Genomic DNA, 20,586 nt, shown 5'->3' with positions numbered 1-20,586 from the left:
GGTGTAATTTGGTGGAATTGTGTCCCATCATTGGTTTCACTGGGCCCCATTGTTGATGTGATTGGGAGGAATTGTGCCCCATCGTTGATGTGATTGGGAGGAATTGTGCCTCATAATTGATGTCATTGGGAGGAATTGTGCTCTCCATTGGTGTCAGTGAATAAAATAGCACCACAAGGGCCAGATAAAAGCAAGCAAGGGCAGCATCCAGCCCCCGGGCCGCAGTTTGGAGACCACTGCTTTAAAGTGTTACCACAATAAATCAATTTCTGTTTTTAGTTTTACTAAACCACCTTATTTCTGGCGGGTTCCTACTACTCTATCTCATTTATTTCTAACAGTCTCATTCAATAATTCAGTGCAAAGAAAAAAAGATAAGGCACAAAGAGCAGGTTCCCATGGCAACCAGTCATTTTTTTTGGCTTATTATATTGGTGTTACAAAGATTGTGACCATGCAAGTTTGTTTTTGAATTTGTACGACAAATGTGTGACAGCAGTAAGCACCCCTGTCAACGTTTAATGGCTTGTCTCAACGCTATAACTGCTACATCTGCGGAATTGCTTGTTCTGTTGAAGAGTAACAGACTTACTGGCTAGATCACCAGGTGAAAATAAAGAAAAGAAAGCCTAAACAAGAAAACACATGCAGCCATCGCATCTAAAAAAAAATTGCGATATGGCACTGTGATACTTTATCTGACAATTGTGCATTCATCAGACGCTGTACCCAAACAAATTTATGTCCTTTTTTTCACACAAATAGAGCTTTCTTTTGGTGGTATTTTTTAGTTTTTGCGCTGTAAACAAAAAAGATCGACAATTAAAAAAAAAAAAAAAAAACAGTATTTTTTACTTTCTGCTATAAAACAAATCCAATTAAAAAAATGTACAAAATCCATTTTTTTAATAAATTTAGGCCAATATGTATTCTTCTGCATGTTTTTGGTAAAAAAAAAAATCCCATTAAGCATATATTGATTGGTTTGCACAAAAGTTATCGCGACTACAAACTATGGGATATATACTGTAATTTATATTTAATTATTTTTTTACTAGTAATGGCAGCGATCAGTGACTTATAGTGGGTCTGCAATATTGCGATGGACATTCGGAGAGTGACACTTTTGACACTTTTTGAGGACCAGTGACACTAATAAAGTGATCAGTGCTAAAAATATGCACTGTACTAATGACACTGGCTAGGAAGGGGTTAAACATCTAGGGCAATCAAAGGGTTAAATGTGTGCCTAGCCAGTGTTTTGGTGTACTATGAGAGATGCTTTTACTAGGGGAAGTAATACATTTTTTTCCCTGCTTTACGGGGAAAGTAAATCTACTTCCCCCTGACAGAACAGGGCCCTGCCTTGTTTACATAGGCAGAGCCCTGTCCAGTGTAGATTCATGACTATTGCCGGGTGCCGTCAGTAATCTATTGACCGGCACCTGCTGATTAGGCATGAGCCCGTTGTTCAAGTCGTTAGTTAGACTCGAACATCGGGTGTTCGCCCGTTTGCCAAACAGTAGACAATATGCAGCGTTTGCGGCAAATTCGAAAGCCGCAGAACGCCGTTAAAGTCTGTGGGACACTAACATGAAAAACCAAAAGTGCTAATTTTAAAGGCTTATATGCAAGTTATTGCCATAAAAAGTGTTTGGGAACCTGGGTCCTGCCCCAGAGGACGTATCAATGCAAATAAAAGTTTCAAAAACGGACGTTTTTTCGGGCAGTGATTTTAGTAATGCTTAAAGTGAAAACAATAAAATTAAATATTCAATTAAATATCCTTCCTGGGGGTGTCCTTAGTATGCACATTTTCCCCGTGTTTAGAACAATACCACAGCACAATGACATTTCTAAAGGAAAAAATTTCATTTAAATACTCGTGGCTGTAATGTATTGTCGGGTTCCGGTAATATAGATAAAAATCATTAAAAAAACGGCATGTGTCTCCCCCCCCAGTCCATTACCAGGCCCTTTGGGTCTGGTATGGATATCAAGGGGAACCCTGCACCCAAATTTTTTAAAAAATTGCGTGTGGGTCCCCCCAAAATCCATACCAGGCCCTTCAGGTCTGGTATGGGTTTTAAGGAAAACCCTGAGCCAAAATTTTTAAAAAATGATGTAGGGGTCCCCCCAAAATCCTTACCAGACCCTTATCCAAGCACGCAACCTGGCAGGCCGCAGACAAAGTGGGGGATGAGAGAGCGCCCCTCCCCCGAACCGGTGTTCGCATGTCGTACAAATTTTTTGCCTGTTCGCAAGTTCTGGTATGAACCAAACTGGGGGTGTTCAGCTCATCCTTGCTGCTGATTGACATCTGCTGTGTTTAATCACAGCATGGCCACCCCCTTCCCAGAAGCGGCAGATCACGTGCCTAGTACCTGGCGCAGCCATGCCACCTTGCCACCGTATATCTATGTTATACAGTTGGCAAGCGGTTAAGCAAGAAGTATGGCCAAGTCTTTTTGGCCATACTTCTCCTGTAAGTCACTGGAGTGCTTTTACTTTTGCAAACTCTTCGTGGCAGAGCCGCTCTGGGCTCTGGAAGGATCCTGACAATAATTGATTGACTGCTGCCTCTGCCTCTCAAGCTATGGCTAAAGGCCCGTACACACGATTGGACTTTTTGACAACAAACATGCAAATTAGCTGTTTTGGTGCAACATCCTACCGTGTGTACGCTCCATCGGACAAACTTTTTCTGTTTCCATCGGACTTTTGTTGGCTGTGCGAACGCACAAACTTTACAGCAACAAAAGTCCGATGGAGCAAAGTCCGATCGTGTGTACACAAAACCATCGGACTTTTGTACAAACTACAGTACAAAAAAAAAAAAAAGTACTACAGCCGCGAGAATGTTTCCAGCGTGATCCCATCACGCTGGTTCTCGGTGACAGGGTACTGTACATCTCGCGCTGGCTGCAATAGGAAAAACACATTTTCCTACTGCGGCGGGCTCGAGAGGGAATTCCCCTCTGGGGGAATACCAGACCCTTATCCGAGCATGCAGCCCGGCCGGTTAGGAAAGGGGGTGGGGACGAGCGAGCGCCCCCCCTCCTGAACCGTACCAGGCTGCATGCCCTCAACATGGGGGGGGTGGGAGCTTTGGGGGAGGGGGGGCGCCCTGCGGCCCCCCCCACCCCAAAGCACCTTGTCCCCATGTTGATGAGGACAAGGGCCTCTTCCCGACAACCCTGGCCGTTGGTTGTCGGGGTCTGCGGGCGAGGGGCTTATCGGAATCCGGGAGCCCCCTTTAATAAGGGGGCCCTCAGATCTGGGCTCCCCACCCTACGTGAATGAGTATGGGGTACATCGTACCCCTACCCATTCACCTAGGGAAAAAAAGTGTCAATAAAAAAAACACACTACACAGGTTTTTATAGTAATTTATTAGACAGCTCCGGGGGTCTTCTTCCGACTTCGGGGGTCTTCTTCAGACTTCGCCGCTCTCTCCGGCCTCTTCTCCTGATGTCCGGTTCTTCTTCCGCTCTCCGGCCTCTTCTCCCGGTGTTCGACCTCTTCTTTCGGTGTCCGGTTCTTCTGCCGGCTTCTCCGCTATCTTCTGCCACTCTTTTGCTATGTCATCCAATGACCATGCCCCTTATGATGTCACAGTCCCAGATTGCCAACGGCCAGGGTTGTCGGGAAGAGGCCCTTGTCCTCATCAATATGGGGACAAGGTGCTTTGGGGTGGGGGGCTGCAGGGCGCCCCCCCTCCCCCAAAGCACCCACCCCCCCATGTTGAGGGCATGCGGCCTGGTACGGTTCAGGAGGGGGGGCGCTGGCTCGTCCCCACCCCCTTTCCTGACCGGCCGGGCTGCGTGCTCGGATAAGGGTCTGGTATGGATTTTGGGGGGACCCCCACGCCATTTTTTCGGCGTAGGGGTTCCCCTTAAAATCCATACCAGACCTAAGGACCTGGTATGCCCCTGGAGGGGAACCCATGCCATTTTTTATTTAAAATTTGGCGAGTAGTTCCCCCTCAGGATTCATACCAAACACAGTGCCTGGCATTGGCGGGAATCCAAGTCGGATCCCCGCACCAGTGTGAACCCGGCTCACAAGGTGTCAATCTCGCCGATAAAAGCAGCGAGATTGACACAATATCAGACAACAATACAGAAGTTGACCAAAGGGTGGTGGTAAAGAGCTGAAAAGAGATGAAAAACCACGTGATTTGGTGAAATTTGGCTGAAAAAGTTCTGCCGTGTGTATGCAATACAAACTTATGGCCAACGCCCTTTGTACAAAAATCCAAGGGAAAGTTTGTACAAAGTCCTATCGTGTGTATGAGGCTTAAGAGTCACAATCAGCTGTTCCCACCACTCTCCTGCCCGGCACTTCAGTGAGCGCTGCAGGCAGGCTCTTTATTGCAGAAGAGACATGCAATGTCTCTTCAACAATAAAAGAAATGTACCTGCCTGCTTGCAGTCTTCTCTGGAATGTGTGCGCAAGCTCAGCTCAGTTTACATTCCAGCACAAATCCTGTATGCTGGGATGACATGTGACATCAATGAGATCATCCCACACCATCCAATGAAGATGCTGCAGCCCAGCACCCCGAAGAAGCCAGGCAGAAGATGCTGGCACCAGTGAGCCACACTGAAGGTAAGTATTGGGGACTTTAGTTTAAGTAATCCATCAGTACAGACAAATAGCCACTGCCCCCAACTATAACTGGCCTTTGCAGCAAGGAGCATGGAAGGGCCACGCATGTCAAACAAAACCCAAAGAAAATTCCCAGCTCAACTCACCAACCAGCCTGCAACCAACCAAATTATCCTGTCTAACAGTATGCATTAAAAACAGGGGTTTAGTTTGCCTCTTGACGGCACCTCTGTATTATCTGCAGTCCTAACTCCAAATTTTGAGAGCCTCCACAGTGGAAGCACATGCATTATAATGGATAGGCAGAGGGCTGGTGAGCCTGGAGGGAGCCCACCCCTCCTTAAAGGCACAGGGGCGCACTGGACACCCAGCATTGTGCTGCTGGGTGCCCTGAAGTGGCTCTGCAGCTTATGCATGTATTTACTAATGTGTGCAAACTAAACCCCTGTTTTTAATGCATACTGTTAAACAGGATAATTCGGTTGGTTGCAGGCTGGTTGGTGAGTTGAGCTGGGAACTTTCTTTGGTTTTGCTTGACATGCGTTGCCCTTCCATGTGCTCCTTGTTACAAAGGCCAGTTATAGGTGGGGGCAGTGGCCATTTATTTGTACTGTTGGAATACTAGTGAGGGGACACACTGGACACCTTTGTTGCCATTCTGCTGTATGCTGGGTGTCCATTGCGCCCGTGTGCCTTTAAGGATGGGTGGTCTCCCTCCAGGCTCACCTGCTCTCTGCCAATCCATTATAATGCATGTGCTTCTACTGTGGAAGCTCTCAAAATTTAGAGTTAGGACTGCAGATAATACTGGGGTGCCGTAAAGAGGCACATGTATTTGCAATTGTGTGCTAATGAAACCCCTGTTTTTAATGCATACTGTTAGATAATTGGGTTGGATGCACGCTGGTCGGTAAGTTGAGCTAGGAATTTTCTTTGGTTTTGTTTTAGTTTAAAGCGGAGTTCCACACATGGAAATGGAACTTCAACTTATCAGATTCCTCCCCCCCTCAGGTGTCACATTTGGCACCTTTCAGGGGGGAGGGGGAGCAGATACCTGTAAAATCCAGGTATGTGCTCCCACTTCCGGGCATAGATCGCCGCAGAAAGTGCCCATGTGCGGCACCTCCTCTTTCCCACCCATTGTCTTCTGGGAGACACACAGGTCCCAGAAGACAGCGGGGACCATTCAGAACTCGCAGCATGACTCGCGCATGTGCAGTAGGGAACCAGGAGTTAAGCCCAAAAGTCTTCACTTCCTGGTTCCCTTACCAGGAATGGCGGCAGCAGCACCCGTGAGTAGAGCCGAAGATCGGATTCGGTTGCCGACATCGCGAGCTCCCTGGACAGGTAAGTGTCTATATATTAAAAGGCAGCAGCTACAGTATTTGTAGATGGTGACTTTTATTTTTTTTCCCAGGCGGAACTCCGCTTTAAGTAAGAGACAAGACAAGCAATAAAGCCTAACTCCAGCTAACACTTCTTATGCAGTTATGGCAACCTTTTTTTCTGTTGGAGAAAAGTTTTAACATATGAATAAAAAGCTGGGCATTGTCAGTGTTACAGTAGATGGTTTGCCCCAACCTCATGTGGAAAAATAACAAATCTACCGTATATACTCGAGTATAAGCTGAGTTTTTCAGCACATTTTTTTGTGCTTAAAATGCCCCCCTCAGCTTATACTCGAATCAAGCACTTTTCTGCAGCAGAGAATGACATTTTCCGAACCGACTTTGGGGCCCCACATCTCGGGGCCACTTGGTGCTAGGAAAATTTGGTGTGCAAACCCAGTGGAACTAGCACTACAACATATCCAAAGCTGGGGTTCCTAGCACCAAGTGGCCCGAGATATGGGGCCCCAAAGTTGGTTCAGAAAATGTCATTCTCTGCTGCAGAAAAGTGCTTGACATTTTCCAAACCGAATTTGGGGCCCCGTATCTCAGGGCCACTTGGTGCTAGGAACCCCAGTTAGGGGTGCTAGGAACCCCAGGATATGTTGTAGTGCTAGTTCCACTGGGTTTGCACATGTCATTTCGGGACCCTTTGGGTCCAGAGACCCCAAATTTTGGCTGTAGCTAGGGGGCATCTAAGGACCATTAACTACCGAGTTTGAAGTTCGGGGTACCTATGGCTGCAAATGGGCACAGTGAGGCTGCAAATGGGCATTGTTGACCCTCTTTTCCACTTACAGTAGCTGCGTATTTCTCACCCTAGGCTTATACTCGGGTCAATACGTTTTCCCAGTTTTTTGTAGTAAAATTAAATGCCTCGGCTTATATTCGGGTCGGGTTATACTCGAGTATATATACGGTACTTGCTGAAAAAGCAGGTAATTAACGATTTTACAGGAAGGACTCCTGAAAAAAATAAAAACTTCTGTGTTAATGATAATGACAGACTGCATCGTATTTGTCATATTTAAAGGTTGCTAATATTCACAGTATATTCCTTTTATTATTCATTTTATTATTAATATTACGTACTATTCCACTGCATTCATCTCCCATATGAATCTAATAGCTCTTCATGTGTTTGTCCGCAGGATTTGGAAACATCTCACCACGAACAAAGGGTGGGAAGATTTTCTGCATTATCTATGCCCTTCTGGGAATTCCTCTCTTCGGGTTCTTGTTAGCCGGGGTTGGAGATCAGTTGGGAACCATATTTGGAAAAGGGATAGCCCGAGTGGAAGACATATTTGTAGTAAGTATATACAGTAACAGTATACTATATTCAATTTTATTTAAAAGACATGACTAAATGAGTACCAAATTTACATTTTTCAGAGAAGCTGCAACAAAAACAGATTGCTAGTATAAGGGTAAACCCAAAACCCAAAGCTCCTGCTCCATGCTGATTGGAGAGCTCTTACTCTGCAGGGGTTGTTTCAGAATTTTACAGAGTGGCCACTTCTTCCACACAGAGAGCAAGGGTCCTTCTCTGCAGCAAGTTGGCAGAGAACAGGCTTTTCTACTCAGGCTGTGGTTGCTTTCTAAAGTCAACGGGTTAAATTCAGAACACCTCTCGTTTTGATCCACCTGGAATTTATTTGGTTGACTTAAAGTGAAGGTTTACTTGGGCTGTAAATACCTGTATGTAGTTTTGTGCACGAGTCATTGTGGGCACGCGCAATGTCCGCAAGCCACCTGCGATCGCTCCTCAGAGAGGCAGAACGGGGATCTGCCAGTTTACACAAAGCAGATCCTTGTTCTGGCAGGAGAGTACAGTGAGATTGTCTGTTCCTAGTGATCAGTAACAGCAATCTCTCTGTTCTCCCAGTCAGTCCACTCCCCCCCACAGTTAGAAACCCCTCCCTAAGACACACCTAACCCCTTGATCACCCCCCAGTGTTAACCCCTTCCCTGCCAGTGTCATTTATACAGTGATCAGTGGCTGTTTTTAGCTCTGATCACTGTAATAATGTCACTGGTCCCAAAAAAGTGTCAAAAGTGTCCGATCTGTCCGCCGCAATGTCGCAGTCCCGCCAAAAACTTGCCGATTACCACCACTATTAGTAAAAAAATAAATATGTAGAAGAATACATATTGGCCTAAACTGAAGGAGAAATTTGTTTTTTTACTTTTTTTTTGGATATTTATTATAGCAAAAAGTAAAAAATTGTCGGTCTTTTTTGTTTATTGCACAAAAATGCAGGTATAAAGTGCTTAGATATTTGTGTGATGCATAATTAATGACACCTAGCGCTCATCCATTTTTTTGCTTAACCACTTGCTGACCGCCTCCGGTAACCTGCTCCTGCTGTGATTGGACACAGCGGGAGCCAATCAGTGGGACTGGGACCCACTGATCGTTCGGGACACAAGCAGAACAGTGGTCTGTCTATGTAAACAAGGCAGATCGCCGTCCTGTCAGTAGGAAAGGTATTGATCCTGTGTTTCTGCAAAGCAGGAACACGAATCTCTGCCTTCCCATAGTACAAGCACCTCCCCCATAATAACCAAGCACAGATTAGACACACAGTTAACCCTTTGATTAATGCTGATTTTAAACCCTTGCCTGCCATTGCATTTTTTTAGCACTGATCACTGTATTACTGTCACTGGTTCCCAAAAAAGTGTCACTTAGTGTCCGATTTGTTCACTGCAATGTCGCAGTCTCGCTATGAGTTGCTGATCGCTGCGAGTACTAGTAAAAAAATAAATAGATAAATTTAAAAAATGCCTAAATCTATCCCATAGTTTGTAGCCGCTATAACTTTTTGCAAACCAAACAATATACGCTTATTGGAATTTCTTTTACCAATAATATATAGCAGAATACATATTGGCCTAAATTTATGAAGACATTTTTTTATTGGATATGTTTCATAGCAGAAAGAAAAAAAAATTGTTATTTTTTTAAAACTTGTCAGTTTTTTATGGTTTATAGGGCAAAAAATAAAAACCACAGAGGTGATCAAATACCACCAAAAGTAAGCTCTATTTGTGGGGAAAAAAAGGACACCAATTTTATTTGGGTATAGTGTTGCACGACCGCACAATTGTCAGTTAAAGTAATGCAGTGCCATATCGCAAAAAATGGCCTGGTCATAGAGGGGGGGGGGGTAAATCTTCCGGAGCTGAAGTGGTTATTTGATTTATCATTGTTGTGTATATTGCACAGGATAGTGGGAAGAGCTACAGGAGTGGTGTATGAAAAAATGTGACGTTAGCCTGTGGCGCAGTGTTTTTTGGATTTGTGTAAGATGGTTGCTTGATGCTAAAAAGGCTGTTAAAAGTTCTAAACCTTACCAAAAACCCTTAAAAAAATAGAGGTATACTAGGTCAACATGTTTTCTTAGTTTATTTAAGGAATTTACAATAGTCCTTCTACAGACATTTGCAGCATGGCAGCTATAATCCTGTCTTTTGAACAGAGGGTGCAAATGAAAGATAAAAGAATGAGATTTAAGCAACGCTTTCCTCTGCCAATGTTTACAGAATCCGCTGCCAAATCCGAACTGTTCAGCTGATAAACAACCCAACACTGCAAATCGAGCGAACAAACGCTCTGCCTAACGATGTCTGCCAGGACCCTGCAATTCCCCCACACCTATTACACAGCATAGAGACAGCATGTGGAAAACAACTTCTGTAACTGTTATCTTGTCTCCGCATACATTCGCCCATGGGGAGAGGCTATAGATGGAGATTAGGTCATGGCTCCCGACTTTTGCTGGTCATTGTAAGCACTCCTGTCACTGTTAAATGGTTTGTCCCAACCCTTTAACTGCCACTTTTGCTGGACAAGTTGGTCTGTTAACCGCTTGCCGACCAGCCGCCGCAGTTATACTGCGGGAGGTTGGCTCGGCTGCGCAAATCGCCATAGCTGTACGTTGGTCCATTTAATAGCTATATCAGGCGTGCGTGCGAGTGGCCGGCAGCCGCGATGTCTGCCAGCCACCTGCGATCACTCCACAGAGAGTCAGAATGGGGATCTGTCAATGTAAACAAACAGATCCCCGTTCTGTCAGGGGAGTACAGTGAGATTGATTAGATTGAGTGATTAGGAACAGCAATCTCTCGCTACTCCCTGTCAGTCCCCTCCCCCCACAATTAGAATCACACCCTAGGGAACACTTAACCCATTGATCGCCCCCTAGTGTTAACCCCTTCCCTGCCAGTGTCATTTACACAGTAATCAGTGGCTGTTTTTAGCTCTGATCACTGTAATAATGTCACTAGTCCCAAAAAAGTGTCAAAAGTGTCCGCAGCCCCACTAAAAATCACTGATCACCGCCATTACTAGAAAACAAAAAAATGATAATAAAAATGCCATGAATATATCCCCTATTTTGTAGACGCTAGAACCTTAGCGCAAACCAATCAATTGCGATTTTTTTCCCAAAAATATGCAGAAGAATACAGATTGGCCTAAACTGATGAAGACATTTTTTTTTTTTGGATATTATAGTAAAAAATATTGTTTTTTTTCAAAATTGTCGGTCTTTTTTTGTTTATAGCACAAAAAATAAAAAACACAGAGGTGATCAAATACCACCAAAAGAAAGCTCTATTTGTGGGGAAAAAAAGGAGATCAATTTTGTTTGGGTACAACGTTGCATGACCGCGCAATTGTCAGTTAAAGCGATGCAGTGCCGTATCACAAAAAATGGCCTGGTCATTTAAGGGTTTAATTCCTTCCGGGGCTGAAGTGTTTAAAGAAAGCTGGAAAATAACAGATTTACTGGTCAGACCAACAGGTGAAAATAAAGAAAAAAGCCTTAAAAAATAAAGCTGATGCAGCCACCACATCTACTATAAGAGTTGGAAAGCTACAAAAAAATAAATTTTTGTTTTTGGGTTTTATACCTCTTTAACCATATCTCTCTTACACCAATAAAAAAAACTGACAGGAGTTCTAACTTTTCCCTTTACACAAATAAAATAAGTTATTTAAAAATTACAATCACTTTAACAGGGGGCACAGACAGCAATAAAAACTGACAAGCCTTCTAATCCCTCTCCACTCTCCAAAATTACAACTACAAAGTTTTGCCTTTAGTTATACTTTAAATAAATGTAATAAATGTCCAAATAAGCTCTCCCTACATTTGCTCTCATAGGATATGGATCCAGGGCACACAATTCGTGTGTTAGTCCAGTTTGCCAAGTTTAAAACCACAAACTGATCCGCACATTGAAATGTAAAATATAATCCTTTGTTGCAATCCATTAAAAAAAAAATTGGGAGGGAGGTACTAAAAACATGCCTTGCTTGTTTTTTTGTACCTGCCTTGCATTTTTTTTTTAATTGAATACAAATAAAAGATTATATTTTACATTCTCGTTTTGCTTATAAACTTGTGTTTTTACGGTTAAAGTCCAACTTGGGAAAATTCTAGAAGTAATGTGTCGCCTGTTCATTTCAGGTGGGAAAAGGGGGGTTTCTAGTTTTATGGTTAATACCTTAGTTTACCCGAGCCTCGGCACTCTGCAGGTCCCTCAGTCGTGTACAATACAGGTTTATCGTCCCAGCTTTGTATGTGATGATGCCAAGGCTCCTCCCACAGACTGGAGCTTTGGGTAGAAGAGGAGGGGGCTGGAGACAGCTGGAGCGGGGAAACAGGTAAGTTGAACAGCCCCATCTGCAATCCCCTAGACACAGTGGTGGCCCATAACGCCCCCCTGCCCATGCGTCCAACCCCCTAATCTACATGCGGGGCACCGGACGCATAGATTACAATGGCTTTTTTTTTTTAAAAGCACGTGCCAGAGGCTTTAATAGGCTTAAAAAAATGGTGGGCTTGGGGCGCAGAGCACTGCACCCGGAGCACACCCACTTGTGTGACAATAGCGAATTAATATTTGCTATTGTCTTCCTGATTCTCCTCCTGGCCAATCAGGAAGCAGCTCCTGAGAGTCTTAGGACTCCCAATCGTGTCTCAGGACACACTGGCCAATCGTGTCCTCCTGTTCAGCCTAGAGGTGAACGGAAAGGTGAATTCTTCATTCCCCCTGCCTCCTAAGGTTAGTCTCTGCCACCGCCCGGGGGGTCTGGGGCTTGCAGTGATTGTCTCTCCCCGTCTGCTGTTCATCTCCCATGGGGGGGTGTTTGCAGTGATCGTCTCCCGCAGGGGGGGATTGGGGTTATGCTTGCAGCGACTGTCCATCTGGGAGGGGGCTGGCGTTAGTTTGCCACCCCCCCTGAACTATTTAGCACCTGCCGCCACTGCCTAGACATAACAAGCTATTAACCTATGCAGTGTGGGGGAGTGGATCTTTTTTTTTAATCATGGAGCTGGGCTTTAAGCCATATAAACAAATCCAGATCCAAATCCAAATGGTTGCACTCCCTTTATCTTCAAAGCAACACTTTATTGAATCAAAATCAATGTCAAATGTCTATAAAATCAGCAAACATGTACAAAAGTACACATAGGGGAGAGATAGGGGATACGCATTTCACACTTGTTGTTTGGAAGAAGTACAGCTAATGTGAAATGCGTCACCTCTCCCCCTCATGTGTAATTTTGTACATGTTTGTTGATTTTATGGACATTTTTTCATTCTATAAAGAGTTGCTTTGAAGGTAAAGGGAGTGCAGCCATCCGAATTTGTATTTGTTCATGTGCAGCGATGAAATGGGCTGGCACCTCTTTTGTGCTGGAAAGAGGATTTTATTACTTGCTTACCAAGTTAGTGGGAGTGTGATTTATGGGCTTTAAGCCACGTGTCTGAAAAACCTGGCTGAAAGTGTTACTATGCCCAGTAATATGAAAATAGTTCATCTGCCCCCCCCCCCCCCAGTGCCCACAGCTTATAAATCTTCTTTTTACATTAAAATATTGCCACTATATACCTTTTTGGATGATCTGTATACCACGGTCAGTGATAAACTGTGCAGTTTCTCCAGTGCTGAGAGTTCAGCCTGTATACACGCCCACATGTGTGATGTCAATATCATGTGACCTGGCTAGCTCTGAGAATAAGTAATTATCCTCTCCAGCATAAAAGACACAACTGAGCGTGTGCAGGTTGGCTACCCTGCCTGTATTAGCTGGCTTTCCCCAGATAGACAGTGCAGGATGGGGAGGATCTGTGCATACAGGATAAAACAGACTTTTTACAGTATAACAAGCATGCTATGCTGCATATACAGACAGATTTTACTGTTGTGGGTTTAGTAACACTTTAACAATAATGCTGTATATCATGGCCAAAACAGTGTTTTATCTAATCTCATATTTATTTCATACTTTTTTTTACAGAAATGGAATATAAGTCAGACAAAAATTCGTATCATCTCCACTGTCATCTTCATTTTATTTGGATGTATACTGTTCGTCGCCATTCCAGCGCTCATTTTTCAACATATCGAGAACTGGCATACCCTCGATGCCTTCTATTTTGTGGTCATCACTTTAACAACGATTGGATTTGGAGACTATGTGGCAGGTATGTTTGAGATTGTGTATAACGGGTGAGATCAGTCTCATGACATTTTTCAAGTAATCTAAACTCTGCAATGAATGAAAATTTAAAAAAATCTTTATAGTCCAACTGTAGTGTCAGATCATTTTATCTGTTTATAGCCCTGTGTCCCACATTTTAAGATATTGTATATGACTGCTTTCTGCAAATCCATTATAGTATTGCAGTTAGGCACACTGGGGTTGATTACTAAAAGCAAATAGATTGTTCACTTAGCAATAGAAGTTAACTTTGCAGGGGAATTTATCCCAGATCTTGGTGAATGAGGTGAAGCTCTATCATCTATCACGTGCAAGTAAAAATGTATTTTTTTTTATTTTCCTTGCATGTGATTAGGTATTATATGCAATGTGGAATTTTAAGACACAAAGAAGAACAGTGCCATCTAAGTGCAGCAATATTAAAACATTTTATTCCAAGGTAGACAGTTGGAAACTCACAAGATCATAGATGTGTCAGCGCATTGGAATGATTAAGAAGGTTTATCCACTCATAAGGGAAGGCAGTCGGCTCGCAGATGGAGAGGCAACTGGTGGTCCGGCTAATGCTGGTGGCTCCCTGCACGTCACTTCTGGTTGGAGAAGGAGTAGGGAGGAACGCACGTTCGGAGCATGCGTGCTCCTTCATCAGGCAATGTCAGTGGCCATGTTGGAAGTGGTTTTTAAGGTCTATACGGCCAGGAAGTGTGGATGCGGTGCCATAGCAACTGCTAACAGGTGATTGTAATACATATCAAGGGTGTGACAGACTGTTCTAATTGATCGTGATGAAGTGGCCAATACGGGGATGGGCAGGATGAGCACATATAAAACACAAATAAACGTGAAGCTAAAACATTAAAATAACAATGGCTTGCATAGCAATAAATGGTAAAACACATATATTGTTATACAGTAAACATTTCATGTTATACAATTTAAGCAATCAGACAATCAAAAGGTCTCATAGTAGCAGTAATGGGAGATTGATGAACATGGAACTTCAGAAGCACAAGAATAGAAATGAGAAATAGATATAAAAATAAAGATAAAAAAAATATTTGAAATAAAAAATAAAATAAAAATAGAAATAGAGGTGAGAAAGAGGAAAAAGAATATATGTATATAAAAAAGGGGGAGGGGGTGTAGAAAAGGAGTGTGAATACAGATAAAAATAAAAGTGAAAATACAAAACTACAAAAAATAATAAAAATGAAAATAAAAATACAGATGAAGATAGAGGGAGGAAAAAGTGAAGGAAAAGTATGTAGGTAAAGGGGAAGGGTGGGTGGGTTGGAGGGGGTTTGGGAGGGGGAATACTGGAAGATAGTGAAAATGGCAAAGGACATAATAGAAGCATTATGAACAACCATTAGGGGGGCACTGGAGGTACTTACTATTGAAGAGCTTACTATTGGAGAATGTCTAGGAGGGGAATAGGACCGCAAGGGTCCGTAACCTAAAGTAATTAATAATAACAAATGTTGGCCAACAAAACAAGGGAAAAATAAAAAGTATAGATAGACTGATATACATATATGTCTCTCAAATCCTCATGTTGGTAAACTGAGAATATTAAATAGTTATTGGTAACATTTGTTATTATTTATTACTTGTTAAAAGGGGCTTCCAGATTCCGATAACCCCCCAACTGCAGACCCCCACAACCACCGGCCAGGGTTGTCGGGAAGAGGCCCTTGTCCTCATCAATATGGGGACAAGGTGCTTTGGGGTGGGGGCTCGCTCCTCCCCGCCCCCTTTCTTGACCTGCCGGACTGTGTACTCGGGTTTGATATGGATTTTGGGGGGACTCACACACTGTTTCTTTGGCGTGGGGGGTTCCCCTTAAAATCCATGCCAAACCGAAGGGCCTGGTATGCTCTTGGAAGGGGAACCCATGCTGTTTTTTTAAAAAAAATTTAGCATTGAGTTCTCCCTAAAGTGCCTCGTATTGTCAGGGATCAAGGTCAGATCCCTGTTCATTGAAGTTGGATGCATGTCGGACTTCAAGTCACGGGGCAAAGTTGGATCCAAAGTGGTATGACTGTCATGTTGTACCAGTGTGAACCCGGCCTAAAGAGAGTATTTAATTACCTGCACTCTCTCTCTCTAACCAGCTGATGGAGCACACATGAGTATGCAACTTTAAAGTGGCAATTTTAGTACTTTCCCTACGCTCTCGAGAAAATTTTCTTGCAAAGTGCAATCTCATCTTTGAACGTGATCAGTCTATTTGTCGTAAATAAATTCATTTGTGTTGCTTGAAAACAGTGATAGAAGCTGAGATTCCCATATAGAATTATTGGCAGTAGGAATTTATAATCCTAGCATTTGACTTTGAAAGCACTGCACTATTTCCTTCTTGTAAGCCCACCTAAACAACTCTACTTTCTACTCTGCATCTTAGACAGAAGGACGGCACTAAAACTAAAAGTCTTATTGCAACTTTCAACTTGTGCATGATAACAAAAACAGACTTCCGCTAATTATACTACCTGAATTGAAAAACGATTTCATGATATTTGGAGTTTTACATTAAAGTGTTACTAAACCCACAACAGTAAAATTAGTCTGTATATACAGTAAAGCATGCTTGTTATACTCACTGTGGAACCTAGGAGGTTAATTCTCCACATTGTGTAAAAAGGCTGTTTGATCCTGGCATCTCTGATCCTCACCTTCTTCCACTGTCCCCTAATAATTTCCTATTAAAACGGAGTCTATGGAGTCAGACTGCACATGCTCAGTTTGGTGTGTGTTGCTAGAGAGCTTTTTTTTCCTTAGGAGAGTGCATATGATCAGCACTGTCCAGACAAAGGGTCAGAGGTCTTGCAGTCTGATAGGACAGTCAGAAAACTCCTACTCCTACTACTGCTTTAACCAGTGCTTGGCTGAACACTGATAGAAATCACAAGACTAAAGGTATTTAACAGTTTATATTTACTAAAATAATTGCATTTCCATGTTCTATGTACTGTGGGAGACCAGATATAGTATACATGGTCCTGGGTTTATTAACACTTTAAAGGACTATTATGGAAATTGTAAATAAAATATTTGACTTGTGGTCTGTAATTTCAATATTTTATATTCTAGGTGGCTCAGATATTGAGTATCTTGACTTCTATAAGCCAGTGGTGTGGTTTTGGATTTTGGTGGGTCTCGCCTATTTTGCTGCTGTTCTTAGTATGATCGGGGACTGGCTGAGGGTGCTATCCAAGAAAACCAAGGAAGAGGTGAGCTGACACCGACTAATCATTTTAGGAATGCCTGTACAGAAGTCTTGGCTAGCTGACATGGTGGTTAGCAGATAGTCCAGTAAGAAAAGTTTTGTAAAATCACAGCTGTGGTAGATATTTAAGAAAAAAGAAGCAGGAGCCTTAAGTCTGAAGTATATTCTAATGACTTGAAAGGAAGTCTACATTGTTTTGTTTTTTTATACATTAATTTATTATAATTATGAAATGTTGCGTGTGAATATTCTATGTTTACCAGATTCAGCCAGAAGGTAGAGCTCAGTGCATGATCTATCCTCTGTGAAGTGTCTTTTTTAAGACAACTGCTGTTTGACCTACAGTAAATGAGTAATAGGATGGACATACGTCTCATCTGCTTGAAGAGAAATCAATTTTTACACTGGTACATTGACATAATCAATACAACCTACACTCACCGAGCAATTTATTGGAGGCACTATGTTCTGAGTAGGGTCTCCAGTTCATTGCAGGCATTGATTAAACATTCCACAAACATGGCTAAATTCTGGTCCATGTAAACCTAAGTTCATCGTGAACTTTCTGTAGATTTGTCAGCTGCACATTCATGCTGTGGATCTCCCATTCTACCATATCCCAAAGGTGCTTTATTGTATTCTGATGTGGTGGTTGGCCTACCATCTGTGTGCCTCATCAAAAATAAACATTGATTATGCCAGGTTACATTTTTACCATCTTAAGTTGCCCAGTTTTATTGAGCCTGTGCCCACTGCAGCCTCAGCTTTGTTTTCTTGGCTGACAGCAATGGAACCCTTCATGGTCTTCTGCTGTTGTAGCCCATCTACCTCAGGATCTGACAAGTTGTGCTTTCCTGCTCACCACAGTTGTGGTGGAGTTACGTAGCCTTACCATCAGCTCCAACCAGTTCAGCCATTCTTCCGTGGCTTCTCTTATTAACAAGACATTTCCTTCTGCTTCTGCTCACATTTTGAGTAAACTCTACAGACTGTTGTGTGTGAAGATCCCAGTAGATGAGCAGTTACAGAAATACTCAAACCAGCCTGCCCAAACAATTATGTCACCGCCAAAGTCACTGAGATCATTGTCTTTTTGGGTTTTGATGTGAAAATTAAAGAGTGAGGAAACTTTCCCACAAAATTTCTTTAGCCTTTTGTCCCTTCCCCCCTAAAGCAGGTCTATCCCCCCTTCCCCTTCCCCAATACCTATACCTACACTACTTAGATATCACTCTGAGACCCATGGCATTGTTTACATCCTTCTGCTGGCTTCTTGATTTGACATCTGTGGCTGCAGAATTGGGCAGTATAGGTTTCTATTTGGCTTTAGACCCCCGGTGCCCAACCTGTGGCCCGAGGACCACATGCGGCCCTTTGGCACATGATGTGTGGCCCTCGGACCTCAGCAGTTTGTAATGGGAACATTGATTAGGGTAATAGCATTAATCGCCACTAGCTTCAGGTATTATGTTCCCAGTTTTATATTGTATTCTGAAGAATATTCCCAGCCAAAAATGTAGCCTGTCCGCATTCTCTCACCCTTATTTCTTCTTAACAACAAGGTTGGTCTTTATTGTAGAAGTCATCATATAACAAAGATTGTACAGGAAACAAGCTCTTGCCTACATTCATGGAATTATCAGCTTGAGGTACATCAAAATATCTTAGACACACTTTATAACCATCTATTGCTAAAAAGTAGGATACATGGAACAGCATTTTAAACAGCACGGAAACCATAGTTATGCTCATAGGCAGTACCATTGCATTTCCAACGTGGTCCTATTCTATATCAGGGGGGGGGCCTCACATTTCCCTCCCCCCCTGAGGGTGGTACCCAATCAGACCCATGGCATTGATATTAGAATTGCTCAGTCCATGGCAGCCATATCCGATCAAACTTCTTTGGGCATCCCCTGCTAGTGTATGTCATCTTATAAAGGGGTAGTATAGCGTTGACAGCGGAGTCCCACTCCTCTACCTTAGGAGGAGACGTTGACGCCCATTTCTTAAGGACCTCTTTCTTGGCATAGAAGAACAACAATGAAATAAGTATTTTCGTATATTTCGGTCTCTGGTCATCCTCATGAATACCCAAAAGAGCCAACTCAGGTAACATTGGTAGTGTTAGTTGTAAGCGGATATTAATGCTTTCAAAAATCATTTCCCAAAATTGTACAATACGGGGACAAGTCCAGAACATATGCATATAAGTGCTATCAGGGGACTGACACCTGGGACAGTTCGGCGACCTATTAGGGTAGATCTGGCACAGCCTCCGATGCGTGTAGTAGACCCGGTGCAGAAACTTAGTTTGCAGTAATTTATCCCTGGAGGAAATCACTAGCCTAGACCCATCCTCAAAACACTCCTCCCAAGTCTCTCTATCCAGATCCGGGATATCAGCCTGCCACTTGCCCCACAGGGCATTCATCTTGGGGGAATCACTTTCCAATAAGGCGAGATATAAGGTGGAGAGGGTCTTCTTAAGAGTCTCCTGTGCCAAAATTCCCTCAATGGGATCCGTTTGCAAGCTTACAGGGAAAGTGAATTGTGCCCTGGCTGCATGACGTAACTGATAGTATCTAAATAACATTCCCTCGTGAAGTCCGTTTTTCTTTGCTAGCTCCTGAAAGGATAACAGTGTCCCTGAGTGGATAATATCTTGAAGGACCTTAATCCCAAAACGGGCCCATACTTGTGGGTCTGGTATTGTCCTAAAATGAGGAAGTGAAGGATTTCCCCATAATGGAGAGAAGGGGGAGTACTGTTGAGGGCACCTAAATCTCTTCCTGGCTGCTGTCCATACTTTAAGGGTCACTTTGGTGGGGCCTGGGAGTGAAGGGTATGCTGAGGGGCCTCTATATACTACATTCCCTAGCTCCTTGAGGGATCCTAAAATAGCAGCTTCCAGACACGTGGCAGCGTTCGATCTAGATTGTTCAAACCACCATCTCACAGTGACTAGTACCGCAGCCCAATAATAGATCTGTAGATTAGGCAGTGCAAGACCCCCACAATGAACCGGAAGCTGTAGAGTCGATCTAGCTAATCTGGGGGAGGATCCTTTCCACAAAAATGATCCAATGCATACATCTATGTCTTTAAAGAGTGACCCAGGGAGCCACATCGGGCAGTTACGAAATACATAATTGAACCTAGGTAGATATAGCATTTTTAATATGTTAATGCGCCCTAATAGATTAAGAGGTAAGTCCTTCCATTTAGAGCAATGCTCTTTTAATCTTGTTATTATGGGTTGTATATTGAGGCGACGAAATGCCTGGAGATCCTTAGTTACCACAATCCCCAAATATTTGAACTCCTCCACCCATACTAATGGAGTTGACGGCACCACTGCCCTAGCTTGAGGGTCTATTGGGAAAATAACCGATTTAGACCAATTGATTTTAATCCCGGAAAACCTCCCAAACTCGTCAAAGATCCCTAATGCAGCTTGCAAAGAGGTCTCCGCGTCCTGTAAGTACAATAATGCGTCATCCGCATATAAAGAAATTTTCTCCTCCAGAGGGCCAACCCTGAGTCCCTTAACGTCTTGTGAGTTCCGTATTAAAATAGCTAATGGCTCTAGAGCCAGTGCAAATAGACTGGGGGACAGGGGGCAACCCTGCCTAGTACCCCTCTGGAGAAGAAAATAGTCTGATAGGTCATCATTGATACGGATCCTTGCCCTAGGGGATTTATATAGTAAGCCTATCCAGTGAAGAAACTTGGGGCCAAAACCAAATCGCTTCATTATCTCCTCTAGGTACCCCCATTCCACGGAGTCAAAAGCTTTTTCCGCGTCTAGGGAAGCTATGACTCTAGTGCCTGC

The 20,586-nt window shown here is 43.2% G+C and overlaps 1 protein-coding gene across 1 annotated transcript in view; it reads left to right on the top strand.

Moving 5' to 3' along the window:
- KCNK2 (potassium two pore domain channel subfamily K member 2) overlaps window positions 1-20,586 on the top strand; it is a 209,381-nt gene that overhangs the window by 134,869 nt on the left and 53,926 nt on the right. Inside the window, exons 4-6 of the mRNA XM_073628383.1 lie at window positions 7,151-7,311; window positions 13,319-13,505; window positions 16,616-16,755. Of these exons, the coding sequence (XP_073484484.1) occupies window positions 7,151-7,311; window positions 13,319-13,505; window positions 16,616-16,755 (488 nt within the window). The remainder of the gene's footprint in view (window positions 1-7,150; window positions 7,312-13,318; window positions 13,506-16,615; window positions 16,756-20,586) is intronic.

This window comes from Aquarana catesbeiana, linkage group LG04, assembly GCF_042186555.1.
Source record: "Aquarana catesbeiana isolate 2022-GZ linkage group LG04, ASM4218655v1, whole genome shotgun sequence".
In the NCBI taxonomy this organism is placed as follows: domain Eukaryota; kingdom Metazoa; phylum Chordata; class Amphibia; order Anura; family Ranidae; genus Aquarana; species Aquarana catesbeiana.
The sequence above is the reverse complement of the archived record's forward strand: the minus strand, read 5'-3'. Positions and strand labels throughout refer to the sequence as shown.